This window comes from Triturus cristatus, chromosome 9 (assembly GCF_964204655.1).
Source record: "Triturus cristatus chromosome 9, aTriCri1.1, whole genome shotgun sequence".
NCBI lineage: Eukaryota > Metazoa > Chordata > Amphibia > Caudata > Salamandridae > Triturus > Triturus cristatus.
The window spans coordinates 1,098,245,580-1,098,271,082 of record NC_140592.1 but is presented as its reverse complement, the minus strand read 5'-3'; the positions used below and the strand labels follow the sequence as shown (position 1 = coordinate 1,098,271,082).

The 25,503-nt window shown below is 44.4% G+C and overlaps 1 protein-coding gene across 1 annotated transcript in view; it reads right to left on the bottom strand.

Moving 5' to 3' along the window:
* SOS2 (SOS Ras/Rho guanine nucleotide exchange factor 2) overlaps nucleotides 1-25,503 on the bottom strand; it is a 324,695-nt gene that overhangs the window by 215,170 nt on the left and 84,022 nt on the right. The window contains exon 2 of the mRNA XM_085627000.1: nucleotides 23,350-23,475. Coding sequence (XP_085483126.1) covers nucleotides 23,350-23,475 — 126 coding nt within the window. The remainder of the gene's footprint in view (nucleotides 1-23,349; nucleotides 23,476-25,503) is intronic.

Genomic DNA, 25,503 nt, shown 5'->3' with positions numbered 1-25,503 from the left:
GTCAGCGCCGCTTCTCTACCTCAGGCCCCAGGTCTCCAGGCTTCTCGACGTCAGGACTCCAGGAGGACACTGCTGAACAGGTCAGGAGCTTGCTGTTCTTCTTCTTTAAGGCCTGTTCCAAATGTCCAGATCCTTAAGATGGTTCTTCTGGTCTTGGTCCCACACAGGGCTTTAGGCTGGGCTTGGTCAGTAGAGACTAGCATCAAGGGTGGGTTTCTGGACCCCACTCCAAGCACTGGTTTCCACCTCTGCTGCCTTACTCTGACCTCCTTCTATCTCTGTCCTCTCTCTTCTCCAGTCAGATGCCAACTGCCACTCTGAGATGGCCTCCCAACATTCTAAACTGCCTGCCACTATCACAGGATTCTAGAATGTTCCAGGAGGTTCTGGAAACCTCCAGTGAGTTCTGGTGATGTCACAGGTGACAATGGGTGGCCACCATTTTGTGTCTCAGGCCCTCAGACAGAAGTTCCAGGGGTAGGGAAAATGGCTCCCTGACCCTGCATCAACACTAAAAAGTCTGGTGGTTCCCAAAAAGGAAAAATTATAATAGGGTTTGAGGCAGAAGTGGGACAAAATAAATAATGATGAGGAGGGACCACCCAAAGGGCTGACAGGTCTAACAGCAAGTATTCAAATTCCATGCATGAGTAGCTCAGTCAATATTTTGCCTTTGTATTCTAGTAACGGCAGTGTTGATAACGTAATGATATATTCAAAATTACAAGTACCAAAACAAAAAAAAGGATTGGCAAGTGTGTAAGAGCAAAAGAGAAGAAACGGAAACTTCCGTTCTTGTCTCGCAGCGCACAGCGATAGTCCCTAAGGTTTCAACTACAGAGTAAATCAGGGGAAAGAACTTTGAGGATGACATGGTCCAAGTGAAGCCACCTGCCAGAACAGTTAAAAGTAAGTATGAGTCAAAGTACAATGATGAAACCACTGCGTTATATATGTACACACTAACACAAAACTACGGGAGTCTGTGCTTGTGCCCCATGTATACCAGAAACGACGTGCCCGTGAGGTCTGTGTCAACAACAGTGGTACGTGAGCGAGTGTCTATCTACCATAATGACTGGTTTTCAGATGTACGTCTTAACGAGTGAATATAGAACCAACTAGCCCGTAGTACTCCCACGTGCGTATATGCTAAATAAGTGCTTGTTTGTAGAAATAAAAGCCGCGTGCAAAAGCCGAATCTGTGGTCGTGATGTAACAAGTGCTTACCTCGGAGGACGAAAAATCTCTGTAAATATGGTACAATAGATCTAACAATGAGAAAATAAAAAAATGCGTGAGCATAAGGTGGTACGCAACGTCGTCATACATACATACCAACAAAATGCCTGGCAGCTTATCGACATCCGCTACATGCAAACTCACGAAGCTGTACTAAAAAAACAAATAATAGAAATTCACTATTTGTGCTGTTACCACGGTCCCAAAAAGTACTCATGTAGCACTCAACAGAGCCCTACCTTAAAATTGCTGTCGTGCCGGCGAAGTTTCCTATGGAAAATAAAAGACGGGTTAGTGCCGTCCGCACGAATTGTAGATCCAATGGTGCTAACGCGGTAAACTGAAACGGACTCACCGACGTGCAACGTATCCCGGAAGTCCTGGTCACATGAGATCAAGAGGACGTGCGTGAACCAATAGAAATCCAAGCCCTTTTAAACAGTAGACTGGACCGGGTAGGAAACGAAAGAATGCAAACTTTATTGGTAAGGACAGAGGTCTAACACACAACGGTACCCTTCATAAAAAAACTTGTATACACGAGATAAAAAAAATTATTAAAGTGCGGTAAACAATAAATAGTGTCGAATGTCACGAAAGTGCCAGTAAACTGAACAAGCATTTGCAATGCAAAAGGTCTTGCATTATTAAAGTTTGAGCTATTGGTGTTACATTATTTAGCAATGTCAATAGCTCAAACTTTAATAATGCGAGACCTATTGCATTGCAAATGCTTGTTTGGCTAAGAAATTGCTTCTTTCCTGGAAATGAAAGTCCCAAAGAAGAAAACATTCCAACATTCACGCATCCAGAGCACTAAGGGCTTAGTCTGGAGAGTTAAAAATGGCGGCGTGATATTTCAGGACGCCATGGGAAACAAACGTATGAAAGGTTTCACCGACTACGGACAAACCTCCTGCTCAGAAGTGATGTATGCAGTTTCCTGGGGCTAACATGCCAAACCCAATTCGACATGTCACTTCACCCCCCCAAAAAAAAACGCACCAGCTGCCAGCATCTAACTTCATTAGAGCATGATTTAGAAGGATAAGTTACTTACCTGCAATCCGAGTTCTCTTCTAGGGGTATCCTCATCAAAGTCATAAGCACATGAATATTCCCGCCGATGTGCGGGACCCCGAAAGCACATCACATATATGTGAAAACCATACATGTAGCTATATATATATATATATATATATATATATATATATATATATATATATATATATCCATATATATATATCCATACATATATAAAAAACACGCAATACAGCCTCCCATAGACATGCTGAGCAATGTTGCAATGAATTCTCATATACATAAATACATTTCAATAAAGCAGGGAGAAAGAAAGTATTTGAAAAACTGCTTTAATGTACAGCAGAAAGCACAATCCTGCAAGGAAAAATGAAATAAATCATTACCAGCACAAGGGCTGCATTGTAGAAACATTAGTGTAGAAAGCTGAAAAGCTAACCCACATAAACACTCAGATAAACTGGCACCATGCCTTTAAGGCAGCCGTGACCCCTAGCTTCCCATCATGCCTCAGGGGTGACAGGTCAGTTGTTCTTTGCGGATATCCGCAGACCATTTTACAAAGAATTGCATGTATTATGTTCACTTGCCCGGGGAGGCGGGTGGGTTGCTTATGACTTTGATGAGGATACCCCTGGAAGAGAACTAGGATTACAGGTAAGTAGCTTCTCCTTCTCTTCCAGGGGATCCTCATCAATAGTCATAAGCATATGAATAGAATAGCAAGCCCATCCCCTCATCCTGCGGGCAAGTAAACAGAAGTACCATTAAGATACATAACAGCCATAAGGCCTACACAGACTCCAATAGGTTAGCATTGAAACAGATTCCTCAAGGAGGCCTGGCCCACTTGGGTATCTGCCCTGGAGTCCGAATCCAGACAGTAATGCCTGATGAACGTATGTACCGATTTCCAAGTTGCAGCCTTGCAAATCTCGGCCATCGGTACATTGTGCAGAAATGCAACCATAGTAGCCTTGCCCCTAGTAGAGTGAGCTTTAGGGGAGGCAAACAGAGGCTTATTTGCTATTTGGTAGGCCATCTTTATGCAAGATACTATCCATCTTGAAATGGATCTTTTAGAAGCTGGGAAGCCTGTTCTAACAGAGCCATAGTTGACAAACAATTGATCAGCTTTTCTAATGGATTTCGTTGCATCCAAATAAAACTTAAGAATCCTCATGAGGTCTAGCGAATGAAGAGACCTTTCCGCTGGACTGGTAGGATTGGGAAAGAAAGAGGGTAAAGAAATCGTCTGATTAACATGGAACTCAGACACAACCTTGGGCAGGAAGGAAGGGTGAGTTCACATAACCACCCTATTATGGTGGAAAACCGTATAGGGTTCTTTAAAACAGAGCGCTTGTATTTCTCTTACTCTGCGTGCTGATGTAATTAATACTAGAAAAGCTGCTTTCCAAGTAAGGTGTTGCAAAGTAGCCTTATGAATGGGTTCAAATGGAGGACCCATCAATTTAGACAAGACTATATTCAACTCCCTAGGAGGAGAAGTAGGTAGAACAGGGGATAAACCTTCTTCAACCCCTGTAGGAAGTCCTTGACCACCTGAAGTTGAAAGAAGGTTGGTTAGGTGATTTATGATATGCTGTGATGGCCACCAAATGTACTTTTATGGAAGAATACTTCAAATCACATTTGGCCAGGTAGAGTAGATATGGCAAGATTACCTCCTCTTGCCCGTTCACTGGACTCCAACCATTACGGATACACCAAAAGTAAAACCTTTACCACTTAAGAGAGAATGAAGTTCTCCCCTAAAATGTCCATGCAGCTTTGAGGAAGGTTCAAATGTCCGTACTGCAGGACTTCAGCAGCCATGCTGTTAAGCTGAGCGAGGGAAGGCTGGGATGCAGAATGTTCCCTCCCATTTTGGTGAGAAGGTACGGCCTGCATGGAAGTCTCCGATGCGGACGAACCGAGAGTTGCAACAGGTCCAGATACCACCACTGGCCAGGCCAGTCCGGTGCTATGAGTATCATCTTCATCCTGGATCGCAGGAGTTTGGCCACCACCTTCGGAACGAGAGGGAGGGGTGGAAACACGTATGCAAACGTCCCTGACCAAATCGATCAAAAGCACATTCCCCCTCGTTCCTGGTCGGTAAAACCTGGATGCGAAGGCGTGGCATTTTCTGTTTAGATCGTCAGCAAAGAGGTCGATGAAGGGATGACCCCAGTGATAAAATATGTCCTCCACCACTTCGTCGTTGAGCACCCAGTCTTCTTGCTCTTAGAAGTGACGACTGAGGGCGTCTGCTCGTAGGTTCTGCTCTCCCGGCAGATGGACTGCCGTGATCAATAGGTTCCTGGCTAGCAGCCAGTGCCAGATCACCTGGGTTTCGAGAGACAGAGGGCGAGAGCGTGTTCCACCTTGTTTGTTCAGATAATACATGGTGGTTGTATTGTCCGTTTGTACTAGGACCGATCCGGATTGAATTGACGGCTGAAAAGCGTTGAGGGCTAAATGAACCACCCGCAGTTCCAGCATATTGATGTGATACGTCTGTTCTCTGTTGGTCCATCTGCCTTGAGTTTGCAGATGACCCAGATGTGCTCCCCAGCCCTGAAGTGATGCATCCGTGATCAGGGATTGCTCTGGCAAAGGTTGGTGAAAAGGGACTCCCACCAGAAGGTTCTGTGGTTGTAGCCACCAAAGAATGGACTTCTTTGCTGCAGGAGAGAGGAGAATCCTGTTCCACTGACCAGAGGATTGATCCCATTTGTCCTCTAGATCCTGCTGCAACGGTCTCATCCTCAATCTGGCGTTGGGTATGAGAAAAATGCAGGAGGCCATCGAGCCCAGTAGAGAAGCCACCTGTCTCACTGATGGCTGATGAGTTTGAAGGATGAGGTTGCCTTTGTCTCTCATTGATGACAGTCTCTCCGCCGAAGGAAACACGTTTCCGAGGTCGGAGTTGATATTGGCGCCCAGATAGTGGAGTGATTGAGTCGGTTGAAGGATCGATTTGTCCAGATTGACGTGCAGGCCTAAGCGTTGAAGGAGATTCATGCAGATGTGAAGGTGTTACTGCACCATTTAAGGAGATGACCCCTTCAACAGCCAGTCGTCTAGGTATGGATACACAAACAGGCCTTGTCGATGTAATGCTGCTGCTACCACTGCCATGCATTTTGTGAATACCCTTGGAGCTGATTTTAAGCCGAAGGGTAAGACTTTGAACTGGTAATGTCTTGTTCCCACCATGAATTGCAAGAACTTGCGATGTCTAGTTGTGATCGGAATGTGAAAGAACGCATCAATGGAGGTCCACTGAACACATCCAATCGCCTTTTTGTAGATGTGGGAATATTTGATGGAGCGCCAACATCCGAAACTTTTCCTTTTTGATGTATTTGTTCAGAGCACGTAGATCTAATATAGGTCTGAACTTGTTTGGTTGGTCTTTTTTCTGAACAAGGGAGTATCTCGAGTAAACTCCCTTTCCTCTCTGTGCAGGAGGGACCTCTTCTATTGTTTGTTTCTCGAGAAGGGTCGACACTTCCTGACACAGGAGATCCAGATGTAGCTGACGAGAATTTACCGGAGGAATGTCTCTTGGGGATGCACAAAAGCGTAGTGCGTACCCATTTTCTAGTATATTTCGCACCCACTGATCTCTGGTTATGTTGCGCCACTCTTGAATGTAATTTGCTATACTTCCTCCCACTGTAGAGTGTGCAACAGTGCTAGACGAAGCAGAGACTCATTGTTTCCCTGGAGTTTTTGTTGCGGAGGAGGACTGCTGTTGATGGCCTCCTCTTCCCCTTGAGGAGCGTCGGCCTTGGTATTGGGATTTACCCTTTTTGTTTTGAGGGGTCTGAACCCTCTGTTGGCTGCCTCTCCGATTGTAGGGCCTGTACCGCTTCCTAAACTCCATTTTCTTCTCCAGATCCACCGCCTTTAAGGTGTCCAATTCGGCCTTCATCCTCGCCATTTCCTCGTCTGCGTGGGCCCCAAACAGTGAAGTGCCAGAAAAAGGGAGATACAGTATACGCTGCTGTGCATCTGGTTTTAACGCTGTAAGGCGCAATCAGGAAGATCGTCGTGCACATATGCCATGTGCATAAGAGTGAGCTGCCAGAGATACACCATCTGCTGCAGCGCTGATTACCTAGTTGGCCACCAGAGCACCTTCCTGAATGATTTCAGAGAAGTCCTGCTGATCCTCCTTTGGAAGATTGTCTCTAAAGCGTTCCAGTGAATCCCATAGAGACCTGTCATAACGACCCAGCAGGGCCGCAGCGTTGGACACTTGTAGAGAAGACGCTGCCGAGCCACAAGCCTTCCGTCCCCAAGAATCTTGTGCTCTACTCTCTTTATCCAGAGGAGCAGAGGAGGAAGATGCAACTGCATGCATCTTTTTCGCTGCTGCAATAACGACAGAATCCAGAAGTGGATCCGATCTAAGGAAAGGAGGATCCGATGCAGCTGGTTTGTATTTTTTAATGATCCGTGCTGGAGCTGCTTTAGCCGATGATGGGGCTAGGAGGACATCCATTACCGGCTCAATGATCCCAGGGACCAAAGGGAGCAATGGTCTAGCCGCAGACTTTTGATGGAGAGTCTCGAAAATAATGGACGTGGTCGTCTGAGTAGCTGACATGGTGATGCCCAGCATCTGAGCTCCTCTGGTGAGAACATCATAAAAAGTGTTCACATCATCAATGGGCGACACTCTGGAAGGGGGACTAACCGTCAGGGTAGGTGAGTAATCCCTCTTGGATGAGTGTGTCGAAGAGGACGACCAAGACAGTGTACGCCATCTTTTGTGATGCCCCTGAGTCGACCTGCGTTCAGGGGATCTACCTCGGTGTTCTCTGGACCGAGTGGTAGGTGATCTGTCCACTTCCTGCACAAGACGCTGTAAGGGAGATCTGTGCAGTGGGATGGAGTATTCCGCAGGCCGTTGAGCGTGACCTGTGGGTACTGTCTGCCAATGATGAAGAGGTTGCAGCCATCTGGAAGAAAGATGGATGGAAGGAGATCGCTGTCTCCTTGGAGAACCTCTTGGCGGTGATCTCGTAGGCTCCTGTGAATGAGCAGAAGCACTGCGTGATGACGCAATCGTCTGGGGTGCGCTCCGAATAGAGTGGGAGGATTCTCTGTGGCTTCTGGAGCGCGATGAGCGATGTGATGTCGATAGAGAGTGTCTTGACGTTGACCGGCTCTGTGTCACCCTTACTGGCGAGTCCCCAGAACCTGATAGTCTCCTTGACGTCGATCTCTCTGTGTGCTTCGACATTGTATGGCATGACGTCGAATGCCTGGAGCCCATAGACCTCGCCTTTGACGCTGAGTGTGCGGGAGACCTCAACGACGAGCGATTCGATGGAGAAATCCTTCGACGACGATCTTTCCCTCAACGATGATCGCCTGTTAGAAGTCAATGGAGTCGAGAGCGGGACACTTCTCGTCGTCGAGGGAGATCGCCGTCGCGACGTCGAACGACGTTTGGTATATTTCACCCTTGGTATCGACGTCGACGCCTCGTCGGCGGCGAGGATCTAGCCTTTGACGTCGATCGCCACCTGGGCACCGACGGGGGTGATGAATGTCTAGCCTCAGGTGATGAGGCGTGTCTCGACGTCGATCGTCGCCTGGTTGACGTCGACGGAGATGTATGCTTCGACGCCGATCACTGTTGACCCTGCGACGGCGGAGCCTGTCTCGACGTCAACAATCGCCTGGTTGACGTCGACGGAGATGTGTGCTTCGACACCGATCGCTGATGACCCTGCGAAGGCGGCGCATGTCTCGACGTCGAATGCCACCTCGACGGCAACGATGTAGATCTACTTCTAGACGCTGGGCGAGCCCGCACCAGCGGAGAGCGACTCCTCAACGCGATCGTCGCCGGGTTGACGACGGCGGAGGATTCGACGTGCATTTCTTCGACGACGACCAGTGTTCTCTCGACGGCAAGCCCGCTGTCGATAGTCTTCTCGTCGACGTTTTCGTTGCCGATGAAGGGATTTGAGGCGCTGAGCCTGACGCCGATGGCGAGCATGCTGCAATTCTAGATGGAGTGGATGCTCTCTCCTTCCTCTTCTTCATCGGTGACCTGCCTCTAGAAGGTGATCTTCTCAGCCAGCCCATAGAGGCGAATCCTCTCCCTGTCCTTCAGAGTTCTCTTGGACAGCAGCTGGTAATGCTGGCAGGTTTTAGGATCAAGAGTAGAAGGCAGGCATAAAATACAGACAGGATGAGAGTCTGTTTTAGCCTTCTTCTTGCCACAGGAAGGACAAGGGTCAAAAAGAGAGGGCATTTCTGACTAAAAAACAATGCTCAACTCTCTAAAAAAACAGTAGAGAAATACTCCAACACCAAAAAGACATCGAAGTAAAAAGGGTTTAACCTAAAAATGGAAGTATTTTCTGACAGAAATCAGAAACACAATAGAGCTGAAGTAACCAGGGTCCTGTCAGAAGGAGCCGGAAAGAACAACTGACCTAACTGTCACCCGTGCGGCCTGATGGGAAGCTAGGGGTCATGGCTGCCGGAAAGGCACGGTGCCAGTTTATCTGAGTGTTTAGCATTTCAGTTTTCTACACTAATGTTTCTACATTGCAGCCCTTGTGCTGGCAATGTTTTCTTTCATTATTCCTTGCAGGATTGTGCTTTCTGCTGTATATTAAAGCAGTTTAAGACTTTATTTCTCCCTGCTTTATTGGAATGTATTTATGTATATGAGAATTCATTGCAACACTGCTCAGCATGTCTATGGGAGGCTGCATTGTGTGTTATATATATATATATATATATATATATTTCACATACATGTGATGTGTTTCTGGGGTGCCGCAGGAATATTCATCTGCTTATGACTATTGATGAGGATCCCCTGGAAGAGAACTGAAGAAATCGGCCGTGTCTGAGTTCACATGCCTGATTACTAGACGGTTTACCTCCAAACGGGTGACTCTGGTGGCAGTGGCAATGACCTCGGGGCTAACCCTTTCAGAATGAGAGCAATTAGCCTTAATTTGATTATACTCCCTGCCTTGGTAATGTAATTAGTCCAAATTATACCCCTATCCAATTGAAATAAAATTGTACTCTGGGAAATTACTCTCAAAACCCAGTGGCATTTTTTTTTTTTAAAGAGAAGCAATTTGTTTCAACATATCGTTTTTGCCCACAAAAACACACTGCAAAGCCCCACATCGTATCATGTTTTAAGTTCTCAAGATCAAATTTTCGAGCTCCAAGAATACTTGCTGGAAAGTGTCGAGGGTGTATTTTTTTAATTCGAAACATATTTGGTCGTCAATGTATTGGCACCATTTGCTTTTGATTATTTAATGTTTTAAAGCAGAGATTCTAAAATGCAGCCTGTGCATTTTTCTCTACCCTGCCTCGCCACACACATCAACACCACAGGACCCGAATGTTCCGGAGTGAAACGGAACATAATTATTGGTATTTTGGCTCTGTCAATTTTGGCCCAGACTATTTGCCATGTGCATTCACTCTTCTAAAAGGAGAGTCAGTGCAAACGTTTGTAGCACGGGCACACCAGATCTCTGTGGCATGAGTGACTCAATGGCAGGTCCTTGTGTCAAGCACCGACTCCCTGTAGACGCAAGAACGAGGTACTACTGTGAGGCTGCTGGATTGACAAGCATTTCCTCTTTAGGCTTAGACTTTCAGAGGATAGTCAAGTTTAACAGTCAAGGTTTACTCTTGGGAGATGCTGTGGGAAACAGCATCTAGTTCTGGTAGTACACAAACCACTCTTAATATATATATAATGTCCAGGTACTGCTAGTTGTATCAAAAATCGAACACTTATTATCATTAGATTTAGTCTCACAGTAATTTATGGGACCAACAATTCTTCTGAAAGTGATACCTTAGTTAATTGGTTAGTAACCTCTCTATGCCTCTTATGTATGTGCAGTTATCAGGGAATACATTAGCAAGGCTAATCCGACTCCAAAGGCAGGTGTCAATGTCTACTTTACAAACGTTCTTATCAGCCTCTTATTTCTTCTTCAGGTATCTTCAGTAGGCTTTAGGAAAGCCGGAAACTGGGACCACTGTCTGAGCTACTTTGCCTGGCAACTATCGCTGAGTCTGAGGAAGCCTTCTGGTGGCCAATGAGGCAGCAGCGAGAATCTGTGGACATTGGTGGTGGATGGCTGCGCAGGGACCTTGACATTCAGGCAGCTGCTCCAGAGCAAAAAGGTATGCAAAGTACCTGTGGATGTTGCGGTACCCAGGTGTCACGGGGGAATTTACCCCTCTAACAGAAAGCATAGCGGTGAGCCCCGCCCAGGATCAGTCGGAGGCACACTGAAGTGTAATAGCTGGCAAGCACCACTTGATGAAGCGTGTCAGGCTCAACAGAGAATAGACTGACCCAGCACAAATTCTGTAGCTGAGAACAGCTCAGGAGAGCCTATGAGGTGAGGTTTTCGGAAAGGGCGGAGACTTGCAAGGACAGGTGGTGAAGAGTTATCTGTGCTCGGTGGAAAATGGGGCCTGAGGCAAGCATGTCATGGAAGTGCGCTTCACACAACAATCGCACTGTTATCACACACTGACCATTGGAGAATTGCGCAACAGAGGACAAAGTGATTGCTCCTCACCGGAAGACGACGATGACCTGCGAGGCGGCGCGGACCCAGGCGAGGAGACTTTGGTGATGGCGAGATTCCTGGAACTGCGCCAAGGGTAATGAGAGGACGACCAGCCTTGGGTGCCGAGACGGCAGAAGCAAGCGGCAGGGATAGCGATCGCTTTCACTTTCACGATCGCTTGAAAAACAAAGAAACCCGCGAGTGGTGCGCGCGCCACAGCGAGACATGTGGCTTCAATTATCGCGCCCGTGTCTGGGCACGATAATTGAAACCACATGAAGGCCGGTGCGCGTAATAGACACCAATAGGCTATGGGCGGAGCAATGCTCCCGCCTTTGGCCTATTCTGTGCTCTGTTTGTGAAAGACACGCACACATAAGCCAATCGCGGGGATCAAAAGAGAAAGCACACGCACGAGCGTGTGCGATTTCTAGGTATGTTTTGAAACCCCCTACAAGAGGTCTCTAGCTGCGCGAGCACTGCTACGCACTGCAACGCTAGGCGCAAGACCTAAAAATGAGGAAATCAAAATTACCTCATGTTTATCTCAGTGGACGAACCAGATGGAATATAGAATATAGTGCCACATGTGACTATGAGTGGTGTTAACGGTGTCTGATGAATACAGTGAGCACAAGAACAGAGGTACATGCCACAGTGACTATGTAAAGCTTAAATCCTGGATTATAAAAAACATGACAGTTCATAATGATCATTTAAACCTTTAGGTATCAGAGTCCCTAAATAATCTATCCAAAAGGTTTCACGCTGAGCTAGTAACGTGTGGTATTCAATGCCTGTGCGAGATTGTATCCGATCAAGAATAGTAAATCGCAGTTGTGGAATCATGTGGGGTGTGTGTATCCAATGAGCAGCTATATATGAGTTGGAGTTTCTAGTGTGTTCGATTATGCGTGTTTTTATCTTCCTCGAGGTTCTACCCACATATGTTAAACCGCATAGGCAACATATGGCATATATTACCCCTTCTGTATTACAGTCTACAGTATGTTTTAACTTTATTTTTTTGCCCGTATGTGGGGGATGAAAGGAGTTTCCTGTAATTACCTTGCCGCATTGTCCACAATTGAAACATTTCCTCACTCCTTTATGTGTTGTAAGCACCGGTGCTGATGTTGCCTTCAAAAGTTCTTAATCTGGTATGCGCGAAAAGAGGTTTTTCGGTAAATACTGTGGTGAAATCCGTTTCTTGTTCCAAGATTTCCCATCTCTTCCTGGGAATTTGTTTGATTTTTACAGCCTGTTGGGAATATTTTAAAACAAATACTTCTCGTTTGCTTGTGATCTTAGATGTATGTAGGAGTAAGTCTTCCCGTTTATTACCAGACACCACTTCTTTCGCTTTTTCTAGTATGTTCAGAGGGTATCCACGTTTCTGGTAACGGGGAACTTGTTCATTAATTAATCTGTTGGAATCCTCTTCATTGGATGTAATTCTTTTGATCCGAATCAGTTGTGAAATGGGTAAATGCTTTTTCAGCGATGGTGGATGAGCACTAGAAAAATGAAGGGCATTATTTCTATGTGTGGGTTTTCAGTATACCTATGATTCCAGACCTGTTGGAGTTTTTTTTATTTCAATATCCAAAAAATGAATCTAATGAGATTGTATGTCGTGTGTAAATTGAATGCGGGAATTACATTGATTCAACACATGAATATTATTTTCCAGTTCCAAACGATTCCCGTGCCAAATTATCACTATATCATCTATGAATCGCATGTAAATGACTAGACGTTTTTGCCATTGTTCATTGTTTAAAATGTGCTGGTCTTCGAAGTGTGCCATATAGGTATTAGCGTACGCAGGCGCCCCTGGAAAGCCCATTGAAGTGCCGGTACGTTGTAAAAAGTACCGGTCTTTCCATGAAAAGTAACTGTGGTATAGTGCGAATTGCAATAATTCAAGTAGGAATAAATGGCTTGTGTCTTCTTGATGACTGTTCAATAGCCTCCATTCTACAGCTTCTATACCTTCCCCATGAGGAATCGAGGTATATAATGCTACAAAATCAATTGTGCATAATAAAACATCCTCATCAAAAGCTTTGCGTATGTTCCAATTTGTTTAGACAGTCGGTGGTATCCTTTACGTACGTGATCCATGATTGAACCAATGGTTGCAAATGATAATCAATGTATTGTCCAACTGATTCATGTATGGATGCACAGCTGGCTACAATGGGACGGAATGGAGGGTTTACTGCATCCTTATGCATCTTCAGTAGCATATGTATATGTGGTGTTTTGGGAGCAGTAGATAGTAAGAAACGCTTCGTGGTATCATTTATCCACCCCATCTCTTCAGCGTGATCTAGAATCTGTTGTAGTATCATCTTGAATTCCTGTGTTGGACCTGTTGGTAGTTCGATGTACGTATCTGTGTTAAAAACATGTTGATACAGAAGAGGTAATATATGCCATATGTTGCCCATGCGGTTTAACATGTGGGTAGAACCTCGAGGAAGATAAAAACACACATAATCCACAACTGCGATTTACTATTCTTGATCGAATAGAATCTCGCACAGGCATTGAATACCACACGTTACTAGTTCAGCGTGAAACCTTTTGGATAGATTATTTAGGGACTCTAATACCTAAAGGTTTAAATGATCATTATGAACTGTCATGTTTTTTATAATCCAGGTTTGAATCTTTACATAGGTACTGTGGCCTGTACCTCTGTGCTTGTGCTCACTGTATTCATCAGACACCATTAACACCACTCAGAGTCACACGCAGCACTATATTCTTTATTTCATCTGGTTCATCCACTGAGATAAACATGAGGTAATTTCTATTTCCTAATTTTTGGGTTTACTGGCACTTTCGTGACATTCAACACTATTTACGGTTTACCGCACTTTAATAATTGTTTTATCTTGTGCTTTCATGTATACAAGTTTTTTTATGGAGGGTACTGTTGTGCGTTAGACCTCTGTCCTTACCAATAAAGTTTGCATTCTTTCGTTTCCTACCCGGTCGCGGTCTACTGTTTAAAATGGCTTGGATTTTTATTGGTTCACGCACGTCCGCTTGATGTCATGTGACCAGGACTTCCGGGATACGTTACACGTCGGTGAGTCTGTTTCAGTTTACCGCGTTAGCACCATTGGATCTACAATTCGTGCGGACGGCACCAACCCGTTTTTTATTTTCCATAGAAAACTTTGCCGGCACGACAGCGATTTTAAGGTAGGGCTCTGTTGAGCGCTACATGAGTACTTTTTGGGACCGTGGTAACGGCACAAATAGTGAATTTCTGTATTTGTTTTTTTTAGTACAGCTTCGTGAGTTTGCATGTAGTGGATGTCGGTAAGCTGCCAGGCATTTTGTTGGTATTTATGTATCACGATGTTGCGTACCACGTTATGCTCACGCATTTTTTAATTTTCTCATTGATAGATCTACAGATTCGGTTTTTGCACGCGGCTTTTATTTCTACAAACAAGCACTTATTTAGCATATAAGCACGCGGGAGTACTACGGGCTAGTTGGTTCTATATTCACTCGTTATGGCGTACATCTGAAAACCAGTCAATATGGTAGATACAGACACTCGCTCATGTACCACTGTTGTTGACACAGACCTCACGGGCACGTCGTTTCTGGTATACATGGTATACAAGCACAGACTCCCGTAGTTTTGTATTAGAGTGTACATATATAAAACACAGTTGTTTCATCATTGTACTTGGACTTATACTTTCTTTGAACTGTTCTGGCAGGTGTTTTCACTTGGACCATGTCATCCTCAAAGTTCTTTCCCCTGAATAAGAGTTCTTAGAAACACGAAATGCATCAGGACTTGGTTCAGATACTGTTAAATAAGCAGATTTTATTTTTTGCTTTGAACATGGTTATATTTTGAATTCGAAACATATTTTTGTCAATATGAAATTCTCATCAATGTGATTATAAAACATTGTGATGTACTGGAAAAATTGTTTGGTTGCAAATCATTAATATTTTGAAAACATGTTGAAACGTTAGTTCACATGAATCATATGTGATTTACTCTGTAGTTGAAACCTTGGGGACTATCGCTGTGCGCTGCGAGATAAGAACGGACGTTTCCGTTTCTTCTCTTTTGCATATTTGGTCACAGGACGTTTAGGCATGCCCATCAGCTCTCAGCTGCACGCACTGTTTGTATAATACATATTATCACATCCAAAATTGGTAAAAATATGCACTAGGTGGTGTGCAGGTGGGAAACCACTTTCTGTGAAGTGTGTAAGGGCACCAGTTTACAACCTTCTTAAAATCTAGGTAGGGTAAGAGGTCAATGACCCATCACTCCACCTCAGCACTTCCCTTCATGTGATAAAATACAGTTTTTTCTAGTTTATTTACAGTTTTGAAATAGCACTGGTAAATCTTTAACAGTGGTATGGCATTTTCTAAACAAGGAGTTACTAAGGAGAATAAAAACTTGTAAAGATCCACAGATGCAGGAGACAGAACATACTATGTACAAGAGTGTGACAGTTGAGAGCAATATATATTACCAATGTTTTATTGCATGGCAAGGAATAGATTCTTAATTGGGCACAGGTGGGATTTAGAGCCCAAAATCGTTCATGTCATTGCAGTACTGGACTGAATGTGATCATGGACATGGAAGTGTAGATGAACAAATATTTTGTTAATTGCTGCCTAACGAAATGGTTACTTACCAGTAGGAGTAGTTTTGCAGCTTGAAGAGTTTTCTGGATTCACATGCTGTGCATCATTCCGCCAGCTAATAGTTGGGTCCGGAATGTTTTTTTTTTTTTTTTTCTTGTTTTGGTCGCTGTCAACCACCATTTGGTGTCAGGTATGTCCCCTGTATGACGTCAGACGGCATCCTGGAGGTCAACATGCGTGTTGGCCATCTTCGGATTCTTTTTTCTGTGTTTATGCAGTTTAATCCTTGTGATGGTCCTTATTTATAGTTCTTAGCATTGTACTTTGCTTCCCCACCTGTTTTTGTTCCTTTTAGGGGAAGGCTAGGAGGGTCATATTTGAATCCAGAAAACTCTTCAAGCTGCAAAACTACTCCAATTGGTAAGTAACCATTTCGTTTTGCAGCGTGAATCCTTTTCTGTGCATCAGATTATGTAGCGGTTTCTCCCATGTTCGGGAGGCTGTGGTGAGAAGACTTAGCAAACAGGTGTTGAAGCACCCTTTCTCCAAATTTGAGCTTCCTTATTAATTTGCATATCCACACAATAATGCTTTGTAAATGTGTGGTGATGAGCATGTTGCTGTTGCGCAGATGGCATCGATGAGTACATTTGCCATGAAAGCTAGTGTTGCTCCTTTCTTCCTAGTGGAGTGAGCTGTTGGTTGTATTGTTAGTTCTTTTTTGGCATTGGTGTAGCTTAGTTGTGTAGTTTGTACTATCCATCTTGCAGTGACAGCCGATCCTGTGTTGGTATGTGACTAAGCAACAAACAACTGTTTAGTTTTCCTTAGCTGTTCTGTTCTTTACAGATAGTACAGTAGAGCTCTCCTTACATCCAGGTTGTGGAGGCTTTTTTTCTGCCTTAGTTTTTGGTTCCTTGAAGAAAACTGGCAAGATGATGTTTTGATTCAAGTGATACGTGGGTAACACCTTTGGTAAAAGCTGTGGGATCGTTTAAGGTTACCTTATCCATGTGCACTTGTAAATAGGGCTCTTGCATAGTTAATGCCTGTAGTTCCCTTATTCTCCGTAGTGATGTTATTGCAATGAGAAATGCTGTTTTGAGAGTATGTTTGATATCCACTGTATGCATGGGTTCAAACGGTTTTCCCATTAGCTGAGACAGCACTGTATTTAAACTCCATGTTGGTACAGGAGCAGTTCTCGGTGGAGCCATTCTTTTTGCTCCTTCGAAAAATCTTATAATGAGTGGTCTAGTAAAGAAGCTTTCATGTTTTTCCTCTTGTGTACACCACTATGGCCGCGAGGTGTACCTTTAGGCTTGAACAATTGATGTTGCTGTCTAAAAGGTGGGTAAGATATCGGACTACTGTTTCCTGCGCGTTTATTGTATTGGTATTGTTGTTAGCGGTGCACCATGTGGTACATCGCTTCCATTCAACTGTAAAGCATTTCCTCGTTGATTGTTTTCTTGCCTCCCTTAGAATCTCCATGGTTCTGGACGGCAGTTTGAGGTGCCCAAATTCTATGTATTCAGGCGCCAGGCCGCTAGTTGTAGCGTCGCTGGTTCTGGGTAAAAGATTTGGCCCTGTTGAATTGTTAGCAAGTCCTTGTTTGCTTTGATCCTGATCATCTCTCCTTGGGAGATTTCTAAGGAGAGTTGAGTACCATGTCTGTATTGGCCAACGGGGGGCAACGAAAATCATTTTTTCCTGGTTCGCTTGCTTTTTGTAGTACTCTTTGTATCAGGGGAATTGGTGGAAAGGCGAAGACAAATGTCTGAGACCAACTGCGTGAAAGAGCATTTCCCTTTGACAGGTGGTGTGGAAACCTGGATGTAAAGTTCTGGCATTTCTTGTTCTGTATTGTTGCAAAGAGGTCCAATACTGGTTTTCCCCAGATGTTGAACAGGTATTGTACTGTTTGCCTTAGCTCCCATTCGTGTGATCAACTGTTTTGCCTGCTTAGCCTGTCTTCTGTGACGATGTCTACTCCTGGTAGATGTACAGTTTGCAGATTGATCTGCTGTGGTTTTGCCCATTGCCAGATTTCTTGTGCAAGTTTGCTCAGGGGAAAGGATTTCGTTCCACCCTGTTTGATCAGGTAAAACATTGTAGTTGTGTTGTCTGTCTGTATTAGGATGGTCTTCCCCTGAACCTGTTTCTGGAATGCTTTGAGTGCCAGAAGAACGTTTTTTATTTCTAAGAAATTGATGTGTTTCATGGAGTCTTCTTTGCGCCATTGTCCTGAATCTGTAGCTGGTCCAGATGTGCTCCCCAACCGTTGAGGAATGCATCCATGATGATCGCCACAGATGGAGTTGTGTTCCTGAAAAGTCTCCCCTCTGCTATGTTTTTGAATGCTCACCATTGTGTCTCTGCGTGTATCCTTTGTGTAACAACCACTAGATCTTCCCAACTCCCTGTGGCTTGTGACCAGCTGTTGGTGATCCATTCTTGGAATGGTCGCATGTGTGGGCAAGCGTGAGGGATGAGTGGTATGGATGATGCCATCATGCCCATGAGTTTCATTACCTTCCTCACTGTCAGAGACTGTCTCTTCTGGTAGAGGGCTGTTTTCTTGTAGATAGCTTGTATCCTGTTCTGTGTGGGATAAGCCTTTGCGTTTTTTGTATTCAGTCTTGCCCCTAGAAAGGTTTTTTCCTTTTCTGGGTTCATTGATGATTTTTTGTGGTTTATTGAAAAACCTAGACTATGAAGTGTTTGGATTGCCTTCTGAACGTGATTGTGGCATATTTGTTTTGTGCGTCCCCTTATTAGCCAATCATCCAGATAGTGGCATACATGGATTTTTTCTCTTCTTAGGTAGGCGGCCACAGCGGCCAGACACTTTGTGAACACCCGTGGAGCTGATTTTATTCAGAACGGGAGTACCTTAAATTGGTCGTGTGTTCTGTTGTGTAGGAACCTTACGTACTTTGTGTTTTTTGTTCATTGGAATATGTAAATAGGTGTCCTTGAGGTCTATTGTTGCTAGGAAATCTCCTTTTTGGATTTGCGGGATTATTTATTGAAGGGCACACATTTTGAAGTGTTGTGTTCATATGAATTTGTTTATGAATCTTAAGTCCAAAATTGGTCTCGGGGTTAGGTCTTATTTTGGTACAAGGAAGTATGGTGAGTAGCTTCCTTTGTGCCGTTCCTGTTTTGGTACGGTTTCTATTGCTTATTTTAGATACAGTTCTTTGATTTCTGCGTTTAGTAGTGTTTGTTCTGATTTGGGTGATTTTCTTATCCTTGGTGGATTTGCAGGCAGTGTATTTGTAAGCTCTATGCAATATCCATGTTGTACCAAATTTAATATCCATTTGTCCGTTGTGATCCTTTTTCACCGGTTGTGGAAAAAGGATATTCTTGCCCCCCACTGGTGTTCTGTGTGGGTCTTTTTTTGTGTGGAAGTCAGTTAGAGGTATTACCTCTTTCTCTTGAGGTTTGGCCTCTTCCTCTGCCATTTCCTCGCCCTCGAAAGGGCTGCTTCTGTTGTCGCCTGCCCTGGCAACCAGATTGTTGACCCATTTGTTGACTTGTGTTTTGCCCCTGGGACTGTTGTGGCATCTGATGGTTTTGGCCGAAGCTGACTCTTCCTGTGGTCTTTCTGTTAGAGAAACCTCCTCTTTTGAAAGATCCTCTTTGTTGTAGGGCCCCCATTGCCCTAGCTTTTTCATTATCCTTCTTGATCTGTTGAAGGGATTAATCCACTTTCTTGCCAAATAACTTGTCCAGTTAAGAGGCCTGTTGATAATTGATGTCTGGACTTCATCTTTGAATACAGAGATCCTGAACCAGGCATGTCTTCGGAGTATGGTTCCCGTGAATATTTGCCCACTTGCGGTATCTGCTGTTTTGCCCACCAAGTCCATCCTTTTGCTCTACTTTTCTGGTGGAGGTCCTATGTTGGAGACTGAATTAGCTCTCCTTCTGGCTGTTGTTATGATGATAGAATCTGGTGTAACATTTCCCTGTATATATTTTGGTACTTTTGAAGAGGGTTTATAATTTTTCTCCGCTCTAGGAGTTACCCCTTTGTTAAACCTTGGCTCTTTGAAGGCTTTCTTACCTTAGTCCAGAATACTTGGCAACATGGGTAGATATTATGTCCCCCTTGTTGCAGGTGCCAGGGTTTCCAGCAGGAAACATGTATCCCCCTTTTCTTCCTCTAGGGGCACCCCAAACTGGTTTGCAGCCCTTTTCACAATTTCATTGTAGGAGGCAATGTCATCTGGGGGAGATGCCTTCGAGGGATAGTTGCAGCTCTCCTCCTCTGGACTCTTGGTGTCGAGATCATTCGATTCGTCCTTGAAGTTTTCTTAGTTTTCCTCTTCCTCCGGTAATTTATCGCATTCCTCGGGATCTTCGCCTCGAGGTTCTGGCATTGGTGGGGATTGGAGAATAACATCTTCCTCTTCTTTAGCGTCGAAGATTTCCGGCTCGACATCCGGAGCCTTAGGGATTCGATACTCCTTAAATGATTTGTCGAATTCCTTCTTTCTTTGTAATAGCGCAGCCATCTCTCCCTCGAGTCTTCTTTTCTTCATTTCGACTTCGAGGCCCTTTCGGCATCGGATGCCGTGGTCTTCCTTTTCTTTTCCGCGTTGAGGCCTTTTTTTGCAGGTTCTTTGTCGCCGACCCTTGGCTTTGGAGTCTTGTGCGACTTCCCCTCTTCGGCAACCCTTAGATGGGTGCCGTGGGCTTCTTCTGTTCTCGGCTGACCTTCGATCGCCTTTTTGTTCGGCATCTGGGCTGCCTTGGCTGTTTTCGGTTTGTGGCCCTTCGGTTCCGACGGATCTTTGGATCTTACCTTCTACGTCTTTTTCTTCGACTTCTTCGCCATCTTCGCGGCGCGGCTTTTCTCGGCGTCTTTCTAGAACTTCGACGTCCGATCCTTCATGTGTGAATTTCGCAGGAGCTACATGCTCCTCTTAGTCGCTTGAGAAACCCATCTCCCTCATGAAAGGTTTCTTCGTTGGCATCAACATCGTGGTGTAGTGGGCCTGTCTCTGATTTCGGCGTGTCCAGAGACTCTTTGGCAGGAACGCTGCACAGGCCTCACAGTCTTTGCCCTGGTGATCCTTGGGTTGGCAGAGGTTGCACACAGTGTGTGAATCACGCTGTGCGTATTTGTGATGGCACTTAGGGCAGAATTTGAAAGGGGTCTTCTCCATGGCCCCTGCCTCGCCTCGGATGTTGAAAAGAAAGGGCCGCTCTGCCTCTGTCTACGACTCTGCGTCGATGATCAATCTCTTCTCGTTGGTCCTATTGATGACAATCTTCTTTTCTTTAAGTTTTTTCAGGAAAACAAAATTTTCTTCGGAGCTTCCCGTTTTGATTCTAGACCCAACGGCGGAAAAAAGAATCTGAAGATGGCCACCGCGCACGTCGACCTCCAGGATGCCGTCCGACGTCATACAGGGGACGTACCTGACACCAAATGGTGGTCGAGAGCGACCAAAACGAAGAAAAAAAAAAAAGACCACTCCGGAGCCAACCCCTAGATGGCGGAATGATGCACAGCATGTGAATCCAGAAAAGGATTCACGCTGCAAAACTGATTTTAGCAATGCCTTTCTTGGGATTGCTAGGGAGACAGATTGGTCTAAGATGAAAGCTCAGAATATCGACCTCATGATACTGTATTTTACAAAACATTACATGACTCCACCAGGGTGCAAATACAAAATGGCAATCTTCCTTAATACAAAAACTGGTAACCAACCCGTACTTGAGCCAAGCAGGGCTGCATCTTGGCCTGTAGGCTTTTTTTTATATACTTGGTGGATCTAGTCAATAAGGTTAATTGCTATCCTCCTAAGCTGGACAGTAAAAAATACCAATCATGGAGTACGCTTACAATCTTATATTAATGGAAAAATCTCCTATGGGCTTCAGCGTCTGAACTTTATCCTTCAATACTTTTAAGAAAACAGCCTAACGATGCACATAACTAAAACCAAAATAATGATTTTTAGTAATTCTAGGAGTAGGTTTACTTAGTCTGTTGAAGGCGGGTGACTGGTTACCCCTCAAACCTATGACTATTTTAGCATTGTTCTAGCCTCCAATTTATATTGGGGGATACAACAATTCTCTCAACAATTGCTCTTTTAAAAAAATAAAACATACAAAGCCGAAATAAGGTTTAAAGGTTTTTCTCTGACTATAAAGCAGTCTTTGAAAAGTGCTGGATGCCAAGATTACCCTTACACTAGGCTCAGACTAGGCAACCCATGCAAAACCGGCCAACTTGAGTTTGGGCTGGACGTCACTGGTAAACTGTGGGACGAGACGGCTCTTGATTATTTTTTCATTCCAATAAGAGCCTGACTTCGGGCCCGATTACGAGTTCAGCTGTACATCAGACCGCCGAACCAGTGGTGGAGGTGCAGTGGAGGTCGGGGACCGCCGCACCAGTGGTCTGACCGCCGGATTACAAGTACGGTGGTCAAACCATTCTGCGACCGCCGCATCCGCCAGGAAAAAGCATTCCCTGGCGGTGGTGTGACTTTCTGGGGCAGCAATATGCTAGGCGGTGCCGCTGCAGCTCAACCAAGCATATTCGGAGTTTCCCACCGCCAGTCCTGGTGGTGGGGAAGCAGCATGGGCCCTACAGGGCCGCCTGTTGCCCCTGTACACTTGGATACATGGTGTGCCCCCCTGTGTGCATGCACAGCCAGTACCTGCACGGCATGGACTAAACAGCACATGCTGTGCAGGAACTTGCTCCGACATTCCCATTGTGGTGCCTTTTTGAAAGGCACTGCTGTGGACCCGCCAAAGGACCGCCTACCAGACCAGGAGAAAACTCCTAATCTGGCTGGCAGCTGGTGGTCAAATATGGCGCTGCAGAAGCAGGCCGCCCCACTCCTGCACCGCCAAGTTGTAATCAGCACCTTAGTGATTCTCTCTCAGATTGTTTCATAACACAAGAGGAGCCTGAAGCAACCAAAAAAGTTGTTTTACCCAATTTCTAATCAAACTAATTAGTACATACTTGTTGGATCTGACATGTTTGTCACAATATTTCTTTAAAAGTGCTCTGCTTAAAAATTTTAAATAAAACATGATTAAGGCTCATAGTTTCAAATGAGATGTACCCTCCTCACTCAGAATTAAACTGAAGCATATATCGGCATCCACTTATTTCTCTCTCCGACACAGAAAAGATAGCTATTGGTACAAATGTCCCAGGAAATGTGTTACCGCTTTCATTATTCAGAAAAAGATGACTGGGGCTTGGAGCGGGGTAGCTTTCCAGACTACTTATTTAGTTGTTCGGTTATTTGCGCTCCTGGAACAAGAACAGTAATTCATCTGACCTGTAAGCTAGTTACTGAGTTCATGTATACATCACATTTTTTTGGTTTCTATTGCTGTCGATTTATAATCTTGTATTTTATTGTGTTTTGTTTTATTGCAAAGCATTTTTATTGAGGTTAGGTGTGTTTTTAATACCAACTTATTTTACTGTGCTATCAATTGTGATAATGTCTTTATCGAACATGTAATAACAAACTAGACCTCCTTCTGCACCCAGATCAAGACTCAGACCAAGACCTATGCTTTAGATATTGATATGTTCATTTGGAAAAATTAACATTCAGAGTAAATATGTCCTTCACTTGTCTGAAGGACTACACACAGGCTCAAATATTCCTGTCTCTGAATTATTTTATTCTTCCACTGCAGGGTGATATCTTGCTGCAAAACACTTGTACCATCAGAAAGTTTTAATATGGATGCACCTCTTTGCCAAGGCCGCTTGTATTTTCACAAAGTATGCTGGATTTGTTACCTCCACATCTTGCACTGTCCGTGGCTGTGCTATGCATAGTTTGTTCAGCAGCTGAAGAATCAACTCTTCAATGTAATACAATGAATCTTCTTTTGCTGAAAGATCTGGGTGCACCTGCTGCTGGACCTGCACAAAAAGAGTTAGAATTTGTAAATGATACATCTTAAACTAAATGCTAAAAACTGTTATACAAACAAACTAATATAAATGGCTCCGCTAAAAAATGTGGTTTGTGCAGCTTCAGCATTTAGCTACTGTAAGGAATCACTGAATGCGCAGCCATTTTTCTATGAGTAATGCCTAGCAGTGGCAGGAATTATTTTTTATTGAAACTGACTTATTCAGATATGTAAACAAGTTGTTCTCTCTCAGGTTACTACTGATCACTGTATGGAAATCTGCATAAAAGCTTTTCCATTTGAAACTACCTCAACTCAAAATAATTCGGGAAAAAAAGCTTTGGTTTAATTTCTTAAAACACAATTGCACGTCAAATCATAGTAAGTATTGGAGATCAAACTTTAAACGACTTTCTACATTATGTTAAAGTCGCTATTCCAGCCTGACGACTAGAGCGGTTGGCCTCGAAGCTGGGGAACTGGGTTTGAGTCTCGGCAGCCAGGAGGCTCAATATCCTGTGATTCTGGAAAATCAATTAATTAATCTTCCCGTGCCCAACAAAAATGAATGGGTCCATCTGTAATGTAACTGATGCTCATATAAAGTGCTCTGATACCTTCGGGTCAAGTTCACACTATATAAAACTTTTTTTTCTTTAAACAAGCATTGACATAGCCAATTGGTCTCGCCTTTGGGACCTTATAAGTGTTTAGCCAGAGATATTGACTTTGCCAATGTTTTTAAGCTGTGCTGTACATTAGTTTGTAGAATTCTGCAAAGTTATAATAAAGAAGAGTTTAAAGCATTTTTGTTACCTTATATATATATGACCAAGAAAGCATTACGTACAAGTGAAAGCCTATATTAAAAAAGTATTAATCATCCAAATGCCCTGAAGCAACGGGAGCACACTCGACAGCGCTCCGCCAGCCGGCTTCAACATGCAGCATGCCTCACTGCTCCACTTTGAAATTCAATTGCCAACGCGTTTCAAGGTATGAAAACCCCTTCTTCTTGGGCTGAAGACAAATAACATCTGAGGCTCGCACTCTTTCCATTTCCGCTTTTATTTATTGGTATAACTACCCCCAGTGGGCGGATGCATAGTGTGATTTCAATTAGGATGCATGATGGGACACAGAGTCTCGATGCGAGTATGTTTGTTCCTTCAAGTAAGTTCAAATGTGTATTCGTAGCATTATCTTCCATTGTTTCCTTAGTAGGATATCGAGCAATGAGGCAGGCAAATTATCGCATATGGAGCGCTGTGCTTTTCCAGTCATGAAAAGTTCAAAACGGCAGCCTCACCAACCTGGTTTTGGAGTCCTCTACCAGTCGGTGATGGTGCAGCTCCCCACGGCCAGGCTGCCGTGTTTAATTAATAATCATCCAAATGCCCTGAAGCAACGGGAGCACACTCGACAGCGCTCCGCCAGCAGGCTTCAACATGCAGCATGCCTCACTGCTCCACTTTGAAATTCAATTGCCAACGTGTTTTAAGGTATGAAAACCCCTTCTTCTTGGGCTGAAGACAAATAACATCTGAGGCTCGCACTCTTTCCATTTCCGCTTTTATTTATTGGTATAACTACCCCCAGTGGGCGGATGCATAGTGTGATTTCAATTAGGATGCATGATGGGACACAGAGTCTCGATGCGAGTATGTTTGTTCCTTCAAGTAAGTTCAAATGTGTATTCGTAGCATTATCTTCCATTGTTTCCTTAGTAGGATATCGAGCAATGAGGCAGGCAAATTATCGCATATGGAGCGCTGTGCTTTTCCAGTCATGAAAAGTTCAAAACGGCAGCCTCACCAACCTGGTTTTGGAGTCATCTACCAGTCGGTGATGGTGCAGCTCCCCACGGCCAGGCTGCCGTGTTTAATTAATAATCATCCAAATGCCCTGAAGCAACGGGAGCACACTCGACAGCGCTCCGCCAGCCGGCTTCAACATGCAGCATGCCTCACTGCTCCACTTTGAAATTCAATTGCCAACGCGTTTCAAGGTATGAAAACCCCTTCTTCTTGGGCTG